This window comes from Podarcis liolepis (assembly GCF_965112155.1).
Source record: "Podarcis liolepis genome assembly, chromosome: 3".
NCBI classification, from domain to species: domain Eukaryota; kingdom Metazoa; phylum Chordata; class Lepidosauria; order Squamata; family Lacertidae; genus Podarcis; species Podarcis liolepis.
In genome coordinates this window covers 118,948,088-118,960,779 of record NC_139557.1, presented here as the reverse complement: position 1 = coordinate 118,960,779, position 12,692 = coordinate 118,948,088, and the positions used below count along the sequence as shown (strand labels likewise).

General features: G+C 46.6%; 1 protein-coding gene across 3 annotated transcripts; it reads left to right on the top strand.

The window, feature by feature from the left end:
• Positions 1-357: 357 nt before the first annotated feature.
• Positions 358-8,988, top strand: NEIL2 (nei like DNA glycosylase 2). 3 transcript variants are annotated; one of them, XM_083495974.1, is made up of 5 exons: positions 358-424; positions 2,561-2,746; positions 4,059-4,414; positions 5,506-5,702; positions 8,169-8,634. In XM_083495974.1, exons 2-5 carry the CDS (start codon positions 2,609-2,611, stop codon positions 8,486-8,488), a joined length of 1,011 nt encoding a protein of 336 aa, XP_083352100.1. In that variant the 5' UTR covers positions 358-424; positions 2,561-2,608; the 3' UTR covers positions 8,489-8,634. The 3 variants fall into 3 exon arrangements, with proteins under 3 accessions (XP_083352100.1, XP_083352101.1, XP_083352099.1); XM_083495975.1 differs by having other exon boundaries at positions 360-424; positions 2,607-2,746; positions 8,169-8,988; XM_083495973.1 differs by having other exon boundaries at positions 381-516; positions 2,607-2,746; positions 8,169-8,988.
• The last annotated feature ends 3,704 nt before the right edge of the window (positions 8,989-12,692 follow it).

Below are 12,692 nucleotides of genomic sequence, written 5' to 3'. Positions count from 1 at the left end.
TGGGACTCTCAAGAGTCTCCTCCAGCACCAGAATTCAAAAGCATCAATTTTTCAGCGATCAGCCTTCTTTATGGTCCAGCTCTCACTTCCATACATCACTACTAGGAAAACCATAGCTTTAACTATACGGACCTTTGCTGGCAAGGTAAGTACTAAAGTGGTTTTAAAAAAAACAAAACCAAGAGGACAACAACCCTGAAGGGACTTGTCCTGACCTCTAGGTGGCATTTTGGGAGAAATCAGCTGCTCAGGGAGGCATCACCATGAACAGCTGCAAGGAAAGAGCGTAGCCCAAAAGAGGTGGGGCAGGGCGGGGCAGGGCGCTCTGACATCGATTGCTCCGGAGACGCGCAGTTCGGTGCTCTGCTGAGTGGGTCTGCCGGAGCAGCTGCTTTGAGAAAGTTAGTTTCGCATCCCTGGAAAGGTATCAAGTCCGGATTCCTTCCCCCCCCCCCCAAAATCCCACGATCAGAGCGCAGAAGCCTAAAAAAAGAGAGAGAGCCAGAGAGAAACCAGGTTGGTTGAGCACACGGAGCGTTCACACGTTCAGTTGCTTCCCGCTTATTCGCGTGGCGGCTCTGACACGCGGGGTACACGTGTGCACGGCTTCCTTCGGCAAAGCATTGTGTTCGCGGGGGGGGGTGGGGGTGCTATCTGACCTCTGCAATCGTAGAGGGATGTGAACACGTACACGTGTTGGACGTGGAAGCTTTCCGGACGTACTATCCATGCCAGAGCTTGATTGCGAAATCGGAGGAGATGATAGGATCATAGAATTGCAGTGTTAGAAGCGACCCTGAGGATTATTTATAGTCCAACCTCCTGCAATACAGGAATATGTCAGCCGCACGAGCTTCACCGTTTAATTGTTTTTTAAAAACTCAACAACAAAAGTGTAGGCGCTGCTGCACCAAAAGGTAGATTTCTTGCAAATGTGAAACAGGTTGCACCTGTCAGAGTGTCAGTTGCAAAAAGAATGAAATGGTTAAAATCAACGTTTAAAAAGTGATAAACTTAAAGCAGATTGAGACACCACATCAACATTCCAGATACAGTGGTACCTCGAGTTACATACGCTTCAGGTTACATACGCTTCAGGTTACACACTCCGCTAACCCAGAAATAGTGCTTCGGGTTAAGAACTTTGCTGCAGGATGAGAACAGAAATCGTGCTCTGGCGGTGCGGCAACAGCAGGAAGCCCCATTAGCTAAAGTGGTGCCTCAGGTTAAGAACAGTTTCAGGTTAAGTACGGACCTCCAGAACGAATTAAGTACTTAACAGGAGGTACCACTGTACCTGGGTAGTCTTCTGGAAACCAAAATGGTTTTAACAAGTGCTGAACAGAGTACAGTGAAGCCACCTGCCTGTTATCAATCAGCAAGGAGTTCCAAAGTGTAGGCACTGTTGCACCAAAAGGCAGATTTCTTGCAAATGTGAAACAGTTTGCACCTGTCAGAGTGTTGCCTATCCCTGATCTAAACAGCTTTCATATGGAGGATGGATCCAGTTTGCTTTCTCCTGCTCTGGAGGGTAGGACCCGAACCAATAGATTGAAGTTACAAGAAGGGATATTCCGACTAAGCGTCAGGAAGAACTTTCTGAGGGCAAGAGCTGTTCAGCAGTGGAATTGTCTCCCTCGGGAGGTTGTGGACTCTCCTTCCTTGCAAGTTTTTAAACAGAGGTTGGATGGCCATCTGTCATGGACGCTTTAGTTGAGATTCCTGCATTGCAGGGGGTTGGACTAGATGACCCATGGTGCCCTTCCAACTCTATGATTCTGCGATTCTATTACAGTGGTGCCTCGCAAGACGAAAAGAATCCGTTCTGTGATTCTCTTCGTCTAGCGGTTTTTTCGTCTTCCGAAGCAAGCCCATTGACGGATTAGCGGATTAGCGCTATTAGCGGCTTTTAGCGGCTTATCGGCTTATCGGATCAGCTGATAAGCAGCTTAGCGGCTTAGAAAAAAGGGGGGAAGGGGGGAAAACCCCGCAGGAACTCGCAAGACATTTTCGTCTTGCGAAGCAAGCCCATAGGAGATTTGTTTTGCGAAGCACCTCCAAAACGGAAAACTCTTTCGTCTAGCGAGTTTTCCGTCTTGCGAGGCATTCGTCTTGCGGGGCACCACTGTATTCTTTATATTCCACAATTTTTTGTGCCTGTACATCATGGGTAGGCAAACTAAGGCCCGGGGGCCAGATCCGGCCCAATTGCCTTCTCAGTCCGGCCCGCGGACGGTCCGGGAATCAGCGTGTTTTTACATGAATAGAATGTGCCCCTTTATTTAAAATGCATCTCTGGGTTACTTGTGGGGCCTGCCTGGTGTTTTACATGAGTAGAATTTGTACTTTTATTTAAAATGCATCTCTGGGTTATTTGTGGGGGATAGGGATCCCCCCCCAAAAAAATATAGTCCAGCCCCCCACAAGGTCTGAGGGACAGTGGACTGGCCCCCTACTGAAAAAATTTGCTGAAAAAGTACAAGCTTGGAGTTGGCCCTGTTGGTGGAAAGTCCATTGCACAAGAGCTGTGTCTTTGAGTGCTTAACTTGGCCCCTTTCAGCTTCAGGAACTCGGCTGCTGCCCCCAAATTTATCCCTCTCCTGCAGCGATGCCCGAGGGCCCGACTGTGAAGAGGTTCCAGCTTCAGTGCTCCCCATTTGTGGGGCAGGCCGTGACCAAAGTAGGGGGAAGCACGAAGCAGATGAACCCGGATGATCTGAAGGGGCTGGTGCTGCGGGACACTCAGGTGAGTCTCGCACCCATTTGGCTCCCCCAAATACCTTGTGTACAGTGGTACCTCTGGATGCGAACGGAGTCCGTTCCAGAGGTCCGTTCGCAACCTGAAAGGAACGCAACCCGGGTCGCCGCGGAGCGTAACCTGAAAACGCTTAACCTGAAGCACTTCCGGCGGGAAGGTGAACGGCATTTCCGTGTGCTGCTCTGGTTCGCCAGAGTCGGCCAGGACTGGACCTAATGGTCAGGGGTCCCTTTACCTTTACATCACTCAAAGCATCATCTTGGGCTTGGCCTAATTAAAACTTAATACAGTACATGCTAATTTCAGAGGATTTAGAAACACCCAATACCAATGTCAAAGAAGCTTATCTTTAGTCTCTGTTGACGTGCCCAACAGCTTAAAAACACATTGGGTGTGCCAACCTACTTTTAATACAGTGGTGCCTCGCAAGACGAAAAGAATCCGTTCTGTGATTCTCTTCGTCTAGCGGTTTTTTCGTCTTGCGAAGCAAGCCCATTGACGGATTAGCGGATTAGCGCTATTAGCGGCTTTTAGCGGCTTATCGGATCAGCTGATAAGCGGCTTAGCGGCTTAGAAAAAGGGGGGAGGGGAAAAAACCCGCAGGAACTCGCAAGACATTTTCGTCTTGCGAAGCAAGCCCATAGGAGATTCGTTTTGCGAATCACCTCCAAAACGGAAAACTCTTTCGTCTAGCGAGTTTTCCGTCTTGCGAGGCATTCGTCTTGCAGGGCACCACTGTACTCCAAGCATTGATTAAATTCTAGCACCCACTTGATTCCAGAAATTTAGGTCAAGTCTAGTGCCCACCAACTTACAGCAATATTATTATTTTTTCCCCCTTTCTTTTTTTAAAAAAATAATTGTTATTAAGAATTTCAACATAACAAACGCCGGCTCCCCGGCCTGAAAGCGAGATGAGCGCCGCAACCCCATAGTCACCTTTGACTGGACTTAACCGTCCAGGGGTCCTTTACCTTACCTTTTTTTTACCTAAATTGATCCATAAAATGAAAGCAATAATCAATGTACTGTACTATAAAATAAATAAGGCAGTATTGTAGATGATAAAAATCATTACCCACACAGTCACAAATGAACTGAAAAGGCCTCGGAAACAAAAACGCAAAATAAATAGCAAAAACAAAAGCGCCAAACTTAATCTGTTCTGGAAGTCCGTTTGACTTCCAAAACGTTTGAAAACCAAGGCGCAGCTTCTGAAATTTTACATCTCTATGATGAATACAGTGTGAAACAGAAAACGCAGAAAATGATGCCTTCTGATATCCCCGATTTTTTTCAGGTCCATGGGAAGAATTTGTTCCTGGCTTTTGGTGGAGTTCAGGAAGCAGCGCCCAGCAGCGAGGACTCGTCTACAGAACCTTGCAAACCCGGGTCAAGCAGCCAAGGGATGGGCCGTGGCAGAGGCAGTCCCATTCTCCAGAGTTGGGAAGGAGGCAAGGCCGATTCTGGGGGTCCGCGGCACCCCCTGCGGGAGGAGCATGAAGCTGATGTGCCGTCATTTATGGACGACGCTGCCGGACCCCTTTGGAAATGGCTACGATTCCACTTTTGGCTGTATGGGAGCGTCCGTGTCAATGAGTTTGCAAGGGCCAACAAGGCTAATAAAAGAGGGGACTGGAAAGATCCGGTTCCCAGGTACGAATTTGATAAGTGCTACGCTGTGCAGATGCCACGAAAAAATCGGCCCAGGCAGCTTCCTGTTTGCACAGAGTTGTGAGCAAAAACTGTCATAAGTCCTAATCCAAGTGTTAGCCTACAGTGACATGGATTTCAAGCACTGGCAAATAGACCAAGGCAGCAGTTTATACTTTTTCTAAACCAGAGGTGCAGAACCTTTGGTTCACGGGCTAATCTTTTTGCAAAAACACGTCCAGCCACCCATCAGCTGATTGGCTGGGTCAGGGCCAGATTTAGGGTTGTGCAGGCAGTTCCCCGTGCTAAGATGGCACAGAACAACAACAACATTTATATGAGTACCTACTGAGAAGATCCACAAAAATGCAACTTTACCAAAAAGAATTATTGTGTAAATAGGAAATATTTAGGTATGGGGGCACAAAATTTCCTCCTTGCTCAGGGTGCCATATTACCAAAATCCGCCCCATCTGGCTTGGACTTCTAATTTAAGCAAGTAGGTGGGCCAGATTCAGAGGAGTCTGTACAGTGTGTCCTCTCTCCTGTTGCAGGAGAGTCCTCTCTCCTGTGCAGCTGCTTCAAAGAGCGCTTTTGTGGAGCTCTTTAAGAGTCCCTGGGCTCTGTTTTGAACCTCTGAAGGCCCTTAGAAGCAGTCTTCCCACCTCTTTCAAACATTGGCTGGGCGGGGTGGAGTTGAGGGGAGGATGCTTCAGTCTGCAGTTTTGCAAAGCCCTATTCTAAACATTGCTGAGCACATTGCTTCAAAGAGTGCTTTTGCAAAGGGGCTTCAGGCAGGTCCCCTTTGACGCAGACAGCAGAGCAGGGTGAATTGTCTTAAAATCCCTTTGCAAACAGTAGAGGGACTACCAACAGCCCAATGTCTGCCTAATACTTGGAGATGCTGCATGTGGGATTTGGAAAGATGAGTGGAGCCACCCACCTGTCAATCATCTGACACCATTTGATTGACATACAGGTGGTCCCTGCTTCTCAGATTTGGCTGGATCACAATAAGACTCTGGATCATAGAGACCAAAATGTTTCCCCACCCCTATTCTAAGATAATAAGATATTCTTCGTTTGACTTTCAGGCTGGTTCTGCATTTTGATGGAGAGGGCTTTCTCGTCTTTTATAACTGCCGGATCCATAGCTGTTCTTCTCCTACCGCTGAGCCGGCTACTGACATCCTGAGCTTGGAGTTTGATCAGGAACGTGCTTTGGGGGCCCTGTGCAAAGCTGTACCTGTGTGCCACACCCTCCTGGACCAAAGATATTTCTCAGGGCTTGGTATGTATCGGGTTGTGCAGTATCTCTTTAGTTTTCTTCCCAGTACAGTGGTACCTTGGTTCTCAAACGTAATCCGTTCCGGAAGTCCGTTCCAAAACCAAAGCATTCTGAAACCAAGGCGTGCTTTCCCATAGAAAGTAAGGCAAAATGGATTAATCCATTCCAGACTGTTAAAAACAACCCCTAAAACAATTTGACATGAATTTTACTATCTAAGGAGACCATTGGTCCATAAAATGAAAGCAATAAAAAAATGTACAGTGGTACCTGGGGTTACAGATGCTTCACATTATAGATGCTTCAGGTTACAGACTTCGCTAACCCAGAAATAGTACCTCGGGTTAAGAACTTTGCTTCAGGATGAGAACAGAAATCGTGCTCCGGTGGCACGGCGGCAGCGGGAGGCCCCATTAGCTAAAGTGGTACCTCAGGTTAAGAACAGTTTCAGGTTAAGAATGGTGGTGAAGGTCCTGTGTGAGATGGAGGCAGTTGGAGGATGGATGGCGGCTAATGGATCGAGGTAGAATCCTGACAAGACAGAAGTACTGGTTTTGGGGGGCAAGGAGGCGGGTGGGTGTGATGGACTCCCTGGTCCTGAATGGGGTAACTGTGCCCCTGAAGGACCAGGTGCGCAGCCTGGGAGTCATTTTGGACTCACAGCTGTCCATGGAGGCACAGGTCAATTCTGTGTCCAGGGCAGCTGTTTACCAGCTCCATCTGGTACGCAGGCTGAGACCCTAACTGCCCACAGACTGTCTCACCAGAGTGGTGCATGCTCTAGTTATCTCCCACTTGGACTACTGCAATGCACTTTATGTGGGGCTACCTTTGAAGGCTACCTGGAAACTACAACTAATCCAGAATACGGAGCCAGCCAGACTGGTGACTGGGAGTGGCTGCTGAGACCATATAACACCAGTCTTGAAAGATCTACATTGGCTCCCAGTACATTTCCGAACACAATTCAAAGTGTTGGTGCTGACCTTAAAAGCCCTAAATGACCTTGGCCCAGTATACCTGAAGGAGTGTCTTTTTTTTGTATCTCTTTGCCTACTATACCCAGTAAAAAGGCTTGTGGATTTTTTTAACAAAAGTGTTTTTAAACATTTTATTTCACTCATTATACAGTGGTACCTCAGGTTAAGAACTTACAGGTGAAACTCGGAAAATTAAAATATTGTGGAAAAGTTCATTTATTTCAGTAATTCAACTTAAAAGGGGAAACTTATATATGAGATAGACTCATGACATGCAAAGCGAGATATGTCAAGCCTTTATTTGTTATAATTGTGATGATCATGGCGTACAGCTGATGAAAACCCCAAATTAACAATCTCAGAAAATTAGAATATTAAATGAAATCAGCAAAACAAGGACTGCAAATAGAGCAATATTGGACTTCTGAGAAGTAGAAGCATGCATATGTACTCAGTACTTGGTTTGGGCCCCTTTTGCATCAGTTACTGCCTCAATGCAGCGTGGCATGGATGCTATCATCCTGTGGCACTGCTGAGATGTTATGGAAGATCAGGATGCTTCAATAGCAGCCGTCAGCTCTTCTGCATTGCTCGGTCTCATGTCTTTCATCTTTCTCTTGGCAATGCCCCATAGATTCTCTATGGCGTTCAGGTCAGGCAGGTTTGCTGGCCAATCAAGCACAGTAATCCCATGGGCATTGAACCAGGTTTTGGTACTTTTGGCAGTGTGGGCAGGTGCCAAAGCCCTGCTGGAAAATGAAGTCAGCATCCCCATAAAGCTCGTCTGCAGAAGGAAGTGTGAAGTGCTCCAAAATCTCCTGGTAGACGGCTGTGTTGACCCTGGACTTAATGAAGCACAGTGGACCAACACCAGCTGGTGACATGGCTCCCCAAATCTCATTTCTGATGAGAGCAGCTTTTGCATTTCATTTGAAAACCAAGGACCCAGAGTCTGGAGGAAGAATGGGGAGGCACACAATGCCAGATGCTTGAAGTCCAGTGTGAAGTTTCCACAGTCTGTGTTGATTTGGGGAGCCATGTAATCAGCTGGTGTTGGTCCACTGTGCTTCACTGAATTACTGAAATAAATGAACTTTTCCACGATATTCTAATTTTCCGAGTTTCACCTATAATTCATTCTGGATGTCCGTTCTTAACCTGAAACTGTTCTTAACCTGAGGTACCACTTTAGCTAATGAGGCCTCCCGCTGCTGCTGCTGCTGCGCGATTTCTGTTCTCATCCTGAAGCAAAGTTCTTAACCCAAGGTACTATTTCTGGGTTAGCGGAGTCTGTAACCTGAAGTGTCTGTAACCCGAGGTACCACTGTATATCATTTCCCAGAAAACCTTTACCTCTTTACAAGTCCACCACATATGGTAAAAGATACCTTCCTTTTCTTTACATTTCCAACACTCACTAGATCTTGTCCTATACATTTTAGCAAGTTTTGATGTTGTTAAATGCCCTGTTTTAAACATTTCATGCCAGGGAATATCATTAAGAACGAGGCCCTGTACCTAGCGAAGATCCATCCACTCTCCCTCGGATCCCTCCTGCCACTCCCGGAACTCAGGTCCCTACTTGACCATGCTGTTCGCTTCACCTCGGAGTGGTTCATCAACAAGCAGCAGAGAGGGAGGCAACATTGGCAGATCTACCAGAAAGAGAGATGCCCTGAAGGGCACCAGGTGAGGAAAGAAGCCTTTGGTCCCCCAGATGGACTGAGAAGACTTACCTGGTGGTGTCCCCAGTGCCAGCCTCAAGTTGGTCAGGAAGAGGATGAGGACCTTTCTACTCGCGGCAGTTGAAGGGTTAAGCCTCTCTGCCCCCGGTTGGATTGTGCTAGGATGCTGAAATTTGAAGAGAGAACAGTGCGGGGTGGGCGGGCACATGCCCACGATTGCTATGGAGAAGCCACCCAAACCATAACCATTTCCACCCTGGTTTTAATACTGACGAGTACTTACCAAGCGGCTAGTCCTCATCATATTGTGGCATTCACATCCCCAGTCCTCGCTTGGGTGATGGTGGGGTGCTGTTGTTGTTTGAAATGTGGCCTTGGGCCACGTTAAGTGTGAGCTGGACCACAGTTAAATGAAAGATGTTGGACTAACAAAAACGGAGACAGCTGTAGAACTTTGAGTTTCTCAGTCTGAAAGACAGATTTTTCAGTTAGTATAGCAGCCAAGGCTGTTGCAATAGACAGCAGAAGTTTAGCATTCTGCCTCTTTGGAGAATGAGAGCCCCATATAGATGTTGAGAAGTTCCTGGTTTCTGTATTAAAGTTTTATTCGTTCCTTGACAGAAATGTTTCTTGTGCGTGTTTCTTCCAAGGGTCAGGGGGCTGTGACTAAGGCTCTGTGTTAAAAGAGTTTCACTGCAAGTGAGCAGACTGCAATTCTCAGGCTCGTTTGAGAGGAAGCTATGGCCTTTCAAGTGGCATTTATTATTATTATTATTATTATTATTATTATTATTATTATTATTAATATACCCCACCACTTTGGCCGACTTTGAAAACCTCCTGATACAGGGCCTGCCTTCAGATATCTTCTAAAAGTTGTGCAATTCTCTCCTTGACATATTATTATTTTTTAATAATGATGATAATAATATGCCCTGATGCGAGTTCACAGTGCAGAGACAACCTTATTCCTCATCCTCAATCAGCAGAGCAAACGAAACCCTAGGAGAAGGGAGACATTTCGTGTGGGTGGGCATGCTAGTCTCACAGAACAAAATTGTAGAAACAGAGAATTGTAGAGTTGGAAGGGACACCAAGGATCATTCAACCCCCTGCAATGCACTTATATGTGGCTAACCATTTGTGGGATGCTCTCCCCAAGGAAGTTTGCCTGGCGCCTTCATTATACACCTTTAAGGGCCGGGGCGGGGGGGGGGGGGGAGAGGTTCCTCTTTAACCAGGCCTTTGGTTGACTGACATTCAATGCCCTTTTAAAATGTGTCGGGGACGGGGGAATAATTGGGTGGTTCTTGTTTTTATTTGGATTGTGCATTTGGCATTTCTATATTGCGATTTTATCCCGTGAGCCGTCCTGAGACCTACGGGTTTGGCGGGGGGGGGGGCTACAGATTTAATAAATAAAAATATAGTGGACACTCAGGTTGCGAACTTGATCCGTGTGGGATGCATGTTCACAACCCACAGCATCCGCAACCTGCAGCGCCGCATCTGCAAAAGCGCAGGTTGCGATTCGGCGCTTCTGCGCATGAACAAAACGCAATTTAGTGGTCCTGCGCATGCGCGAGCGCCGAAACCCAGAAGTAACCCACTCTGGTACTTTTGGGTTTGGCGCAGTGTGCAACCCAAAACACGCAACCTGAAGCATCTGTAACCGAGGTATGACAATAATAATAATACACATTTGCACCTCGCTCTCTCACTCACAAATACCCAAAAATGGATAAAAAGTGGGGAGGAGGAAGAAACTGTTAGGATATTTCCGTTCCACCTTAAAAGGGAGCAGGCTTTGTGAGTCACAGAGTCTGTGCATTTCCTGTTCACAGGATGTTTATGTTTTTCTGTTGCTTTCGTTTTCTCTCTGTGTCTGGAGACACTGATGCAGGCAGTCATGTTTTTCTTTGTTCTGACCAACGCTGAATAAACTTGTAAATAATGCTCTCCTGCGTGCAACTTCTGCTGTGAATTATCTGCTGATAGAGTGTGCCTGAGCTCTGGAATGTGGCAAGCTATTTCTAGAAACGTGTGTCGCTAATTGCTGATACTGTGTGCCCAGGGGCGCGGACTTATAAAAAATATTGGGGGGGCCCGGGAAAGCTCATGAATAATAAATAAGCTCATGAATATGCAGATAAAGTGGCGCCGCCTCCTCGTGAGCGAATAGGGGAGAGCGTGCTGCGCCTATTAATCAGCTCCGAAGGAAATTGGGTGGAGCTTTTGCTCGGGAGGGAGGGCAGGAGGCATGCAGCCCGACCCTGTGCATTTTGGGCTGGGGGAGGGGCGGCGGTGGCGCTCTGCTGGAGGGGCGCCCAAGATTATTGGGGGGGCGGAGCCCCCCCAAACGATTTTTTGAGGGTGCTCGGGCCCCCTCAGGCCCCATGGAGTCGGCGCCTATGTGTGTGCCTACGAGAGATCGATGATCGTCCGGCAGCCGGCTTGGGGGCCATGATGGACTTTGTCTCCCTGGCAGTATCCCAACAGAAACATGGTTAGAAATCCATATATATATATATATATATATGCAGGTTTTGGTGTCTTCGGGTGTCTTCCCGTGTAAGAGTTGGGGTGTCTAGGCGACGTTTCGACGAGGTCTCACTCGTCATCTTCAGGCTGGTGCTTTCGGCTTCTTGTTACTGGAACAGAGCAGGATCTCAGTGTTTGAGTTCCTATAAATACTGTTGAGGGGGTGTGGTGTATAGCCTCCAACGTTCTGGGCAGAGAGGAAGTTCCCAGGTTAGTGTGCCTTTTCTTCTTTTGTTCCTTAATTACTTGAGGGATATCTTGAGTGATTTCTTGAGTGATATTCTAAGTACCACTTAGGTGGGTCATTAAGTGTGGATTAGTTGCTAAAGCTTTCGTGTCTTGACCTCTTGAGCTTGTGAAGAGTTTTTCTGAGAAGATGGCTGTACTGCACTTAGTTGTGCTCTGGCTTGGCTTCGTGTATAGGGGCGAGCTGTGGTTTTGTGCCCTGTGCCAGCCAGATCTGTGTAGGGATTGCAGCCATCTTCTCAGAAAAACTCTTCACAAGCTCAAGAGGTCAAGACACGAAAGCTTTAGCAACTAATCCACACTTAATGACCCACCTAAGTGGTACTCAGAATATCACTCAAGAAATCACTCAAGATATCCCTCAAGTAATTAAGGAACAAAAGAAGAAAAGGCACACTAACCTGGGAACTTCCTCTCTGCCCAGAACGTTGGAGGCTATACACCACACCCCCTCAACAGTATTTATAGGAACTCAAACACTGAGATCCTGCTCTGTTCCAGTAACAAGAAGCCGAAAGCACCAGCCTGAAGATGACGAGTGAGACCTCGTCGAAACGTCGCCTAGACACCCCAACTCTTACACGGGAAGACACCCGAAGACACCAAAACCTGCATTCCTGTACCCGTGAAAATCTACGAAAGCATATATATATATATATATATATATATATATATATATATATATGCCACCAAATTCCTAAGGGCCGCCCAATGTCTATGGACTGTGGGCCAACTAACCCCGGTGTAACAGAAGAAGGAAGACCTCGTGATGTATGGAGCAGAACTTGTTGCCCAGGGAAAGGTCGAATGGTTTGAAGAATTGGGATTTTGTGATTGTATCAGAATGCAAGGAAATGCTGAAGGCTTGAGCTACCTGGAAAAAAACCAAGGGCTTGGGTTTGTCAAACTTTGTTCTTAAAAGAAGAATGTGGGTGGGTGGTTTTGTGTGTGTGAGAGAGTTCAAGATGTCCTGTTCAGCCTAGGCAGAGCAGGGAGCAACGAGATCTACCTAGGACTTTGCAAAGCCAAGAATGGATGACACAGACCGCTTAAGAGAGTCTTGTAGCTTATAAGCAGTCTACACACCCTGTACATCTGCAAAACGATTGATACTGATACATTGGAAGGACAAAAAGATTATCTCTTTTGATTGATGGATAGATGACATGGGAATTCTTGCAACCGATGAACAGATTGCTTTTGGAGGAAGATTACGCATGGACAAATTTAATGAACGTATTTATTGAAACCATCGTGAGTCATGCATCAATGTCTATTTGAGGTAAACAATAAGTTCATCCATCTACATATATGTTACATAGTTCTGTAATCTTAATTATATTTTGCTGTCATATAGAATCATAGAAACATAGAATGGTAAAGCTGGAAGGGACCCCAGTCTGGTCCATCACTCTGCGATGCAGGAATATCATCTAAAGCATCAATGACAGATCATATTGTTGTTTTTCCCAATTGTTTTTATTAAATATTTTCTTGAGTTACGGAAGTACATGCATCGCCTCTACTTTCATATCATAAAG